Source organism: Naegleria gruberi (genome assembly GCF_000004985.1).
Source record: "Naegleria gruberi genomic scaffold NAEGRscaffold_95, whole genome shotgun sequence".
NCBI lineage: Eukaryota > Heterolobosea > Eutetramitea > Acrasida > Naegleriidae > Naegleria > Naegleria gruberi.
This window is the reverse complement of record NW_003163232.1, coordinates 30,855-34,057: the sequence shown is the minus strand read 5'-3', so window position 1 is coordinate 34,057 and position 3,203 is coordinate 30,855. Positions and strand designations below refer to the sequence as shown.

The window sequence follows — 3,203 nt, the reverse complement described above, 5'->3', positions numbered from 1 at the left end:
ATGAATCTAATATATCAACAGATTATCCAGATGATAACTTATCAGAATTGAATATTCTTTGATGGTGGAATGGTGAAATTGTGGATTTCATGTTGGAGAATTATTCACTCACGATGGTGACAATTGTCTTGCCATTTGTCATTTTGTTTTTGAATTATTTCATTCCTAGTGGATTGATGTGGTTGGTAGAGTGGTGCGACTTTGATTTTCTGAGGAAATATAAGATTCAACCAGTAAGTATATAAATTTTTATTGGAAACCTTGACGAAACTATTTCAGAAAAGGAAAAATAGTGGAATGAAAATTGTTAAGGCAACATTCTATTTGTTATTTATTTACTTTTTGGTGATTCTTCCAATGTATGCAGTTGCTTTTCACTTTCTTACTCAAATTGACTACTTTAGTCTCGAAGTTTCGAATATCCCAAATTGGAAAGTTCTTCTCCTTCAATTAGCTTTCTGTTTCTTCATGGAAGACACAGCTCACTACTGGTTCCATAGGTGGCTTCACACACCATGGGCCTACCACGTCATCCACAAAATCCATCACGAATTCGAATCTCCAACTATACTTTCCACTAGTTTCGCCCATCCCTTAGAAATTTTAATACTTGGATTCGCCACCTTTCTAGGACCTCTTCTCCTCCGTCCACACTTCCTTACTCTCTTAATCTTTGTCAACCTTAGACAATTGGCAGCTTGTGAAACTCATTCGGGCTTTGATTTCCCATTTTCTCCGAATAATTTGGCGCCAAACTTAATTGGAGGTGCTGATTTTCATGATTTTCATCATCGTAGATGTAGTGGAGTATTTTCATCGAATTTCATGTGGTGGGATATTTGGTGTGGAACTTGTGGTGGATTCTTTGAGTGGAAACTCAAACAACAAAAGAAGAAACTAGCAGAATCGAATAAAATTCATCAAGAATAACCTTGTAAGCATCAGTGTTCAATACTAAACACTTGACAAATAAGGAACTTTATAGTTCAATCCGGAGTTGTACTATTTCGGAGTTCAATTCCACAAATAAAAAAAAATTATTTTGAACTTTATTAAAGACCCATTGGATCTTTTTAGAAATCGAAATAGATTATTCTTTGGTTTTCTTCTTGTTTTTCTTTCTTGTTTTAAGAAAATCACGATAATATCTCTTATGTGCTTTACCAACAAGTAACGACAGTAAAGATTGAATTTCCACCCAGTTTCTAATAATTGATGGATATTTTCTTCTAATTTCATCTTGATTGTTCTCATCTAATAATCCTCTATGATTAATCAAGAATCCTTTCCATCTGTTTGAAAACCTAAATTCATTTCTATCATGTAATATTGCTCTATATTTTGTTATTTCATAGAACTTATTCAAGAAGTAGTTTCGCTTTTCACTCATTTCAGGACAGTAATAAATATAATGTTCTAATTCAACTATTCTTCCACAGTGCGAGCAGCTTACGGGTTTGTATTGTCTAATATGATTATTTGTCATGTTTCTCCAGATACAGAATTTGGTGTAAGGTTCTAAATGAGAATTTAGGTATTTGATATTTGCTGAGGACCATCCCTTGGTTATAATTAGGTTGGATTTATCTCTAGCAATGGTAGCTCTCCTATCTCTTTGAATACCTTTCAAATAATTCTGTAGATCAAATATAATGGTTCCATTATTTTCTAAATACATGGCATTAGGAAGAAGCTTTCTAATATCAATGGAAATATTATATTGTTTCGAACCCTTTTTGGCTAATTCATCAACGATTATATTATTAGGATCAACATGTCCTTTTACCTTTTCCAATTTAATTTTCAAATTCTTATCAAATATTGTTCTATAAAATTCATCTTTAAAAATGGAAAATTTCCCATCATATCTTGGATTTAGAATATCAATAGATATTTTGCTGTCTGTAAATATAGTAGCTTTTGAATTATTAGGTAATAATTTAGAAGCCATAAGAATTGCAGTCAATTCAGCTACATTATGAGAGTATCTTCCATCGATATTAAAGCTTAATTGTTCATTTCCTTCAATTACCCCTTTATGAAAGTAGATACCAAATCCTGTCGAATTTTCATCCATTTTCGATCCATCAGTATAAATTTCAAAGTTTTGACCTTGTAGAATTGAAGGTCTTAAAGGTTCTATTGAGTTTTGATTAAATGTTAAGTCAAAATGCTTCAAACTTTGATTCATTTGATGGAATATTGAATTATAATTTGAAATATTATCAATTCCCCAGTTAAACGCTTTTCTGACAAGGGTATTTCTTTGATTTCTCAATTGCATAATGGTCTTAATGTGTAGTCTTTCAATAAATTCATCAATTTTAGGGATATTAAGACCTCCTTGATCTAGTGGTAAGTGAAACCAATCTGTAGATGTAGCTGAATGTAAGTTACCTCTTCTTCTTATTGCTTGTCTAATTGCAATATTAATTCTATCACAATATTTGGTTGAAATAACATTACTACGAGTAATATGTGTGAATAGGCTCAATACTTTAGCTTGGATTACTTTTCTAAAATTTCTTATTTCTAATGATCTAATTGGAAGATATTTTAGGGAAAGTTCAAACAGGGAAATTCTTTTTTCAATATCTTCTTGTACAAGTTGGTCTTCCCAAGGATAATGACCTAATACTCTGATATTTTTCTGAATTGGAATTTTCACATTATTAATTTTTGGGGTTATATCCAATTCATTTTCAGTCAGTATTGTTGCAACTGATTTAGAAGGGTTGATTTTTAACGCAAGATCAGTTACCCATCTATCTAATTCATTTAATCTTTCGTTATAATCGGTATTAATATCAGATGTGTCAGCAATAAGATACATATCATCTGCAAAACCAAGGATACCTATTTCGTTTGCATTAAGATTACAAGGATCTTTTGGTAATTTCCAAACATCTATACTTTTGTCAATAATTAATTGTGTTATACAATCATAAATCAGGGGTGATAATGGACAACCTTGTGGGATTCCCCTGGATTTTGTAATTGGTTCGGACAAGTGGTTATTGATTTCAAGTTGTAGAGTGTGTTCTTTGTAAGAATTAATAATAAATTGAATTAAATTAATTGGAAATTTGCAATGTTTTAGAGCTAATTCAATAACAGAAACTTCAACAGAGTCATAAGCTCCTTCGATATCTAAATTCACCAATAGAAAGGATTTCGGATTCATTGCTGCCAACGTAGATACC

General features: G+C 31.5%; 2 protein-coding genes across 2 annotated transcripts; one reads left to right on the top strand and one right to left on the bottom strand.

The window, feature by feature from the left end:
• Positions 1-113: 113 nt before the first annotated feature.
• Positions 114-930, top strand: NAEGRDRAFT_61038 (C-4 sterol methyl oxidase; the record flags this gene model as incomplete). The annotated part of the gene is made up of 2 exons (XM_002668837.1): positions 114-233; positions 280-930. The coding sequence occupies 2 exons, from the start codon at positions 114-116 to the stop codon at positions 928-930; spliced, it is 771 nt and encodes a 256-aa protein (XP_002668883.1).
• Positions 931-1,028: 98 nt separating this feature from the next.
• Positions 1,029-2,776, bottom strand: NAEGRDRAFT_82295 (RNase H). The gene has a single exon (XM_002668834.1). It carries the CDS (start codon positions 2,282-2,284, stop codon positions 1,091-1,093), a length of 1,194 nt encoding a protein of 397 aa, XP_002668880.1. The 5' UTR covers positions 2,285-2,776; the 3' UTR covers positions 1,029-1,090.
• Between the last annotated feature and the right edge of the window lie 427 nt (positions 2,777-3,203).

What these genes read in the sequence shown, in the direction of transcription:
- NAEGRDRAFT_82295 (XM_002668834.1), bottom strand. Translation starts at nt 2,284, where the DNA reads ATGCAATTGAGAAATCAAAGAAATACCCTTGTCAGAAAAGCGTTTAAC.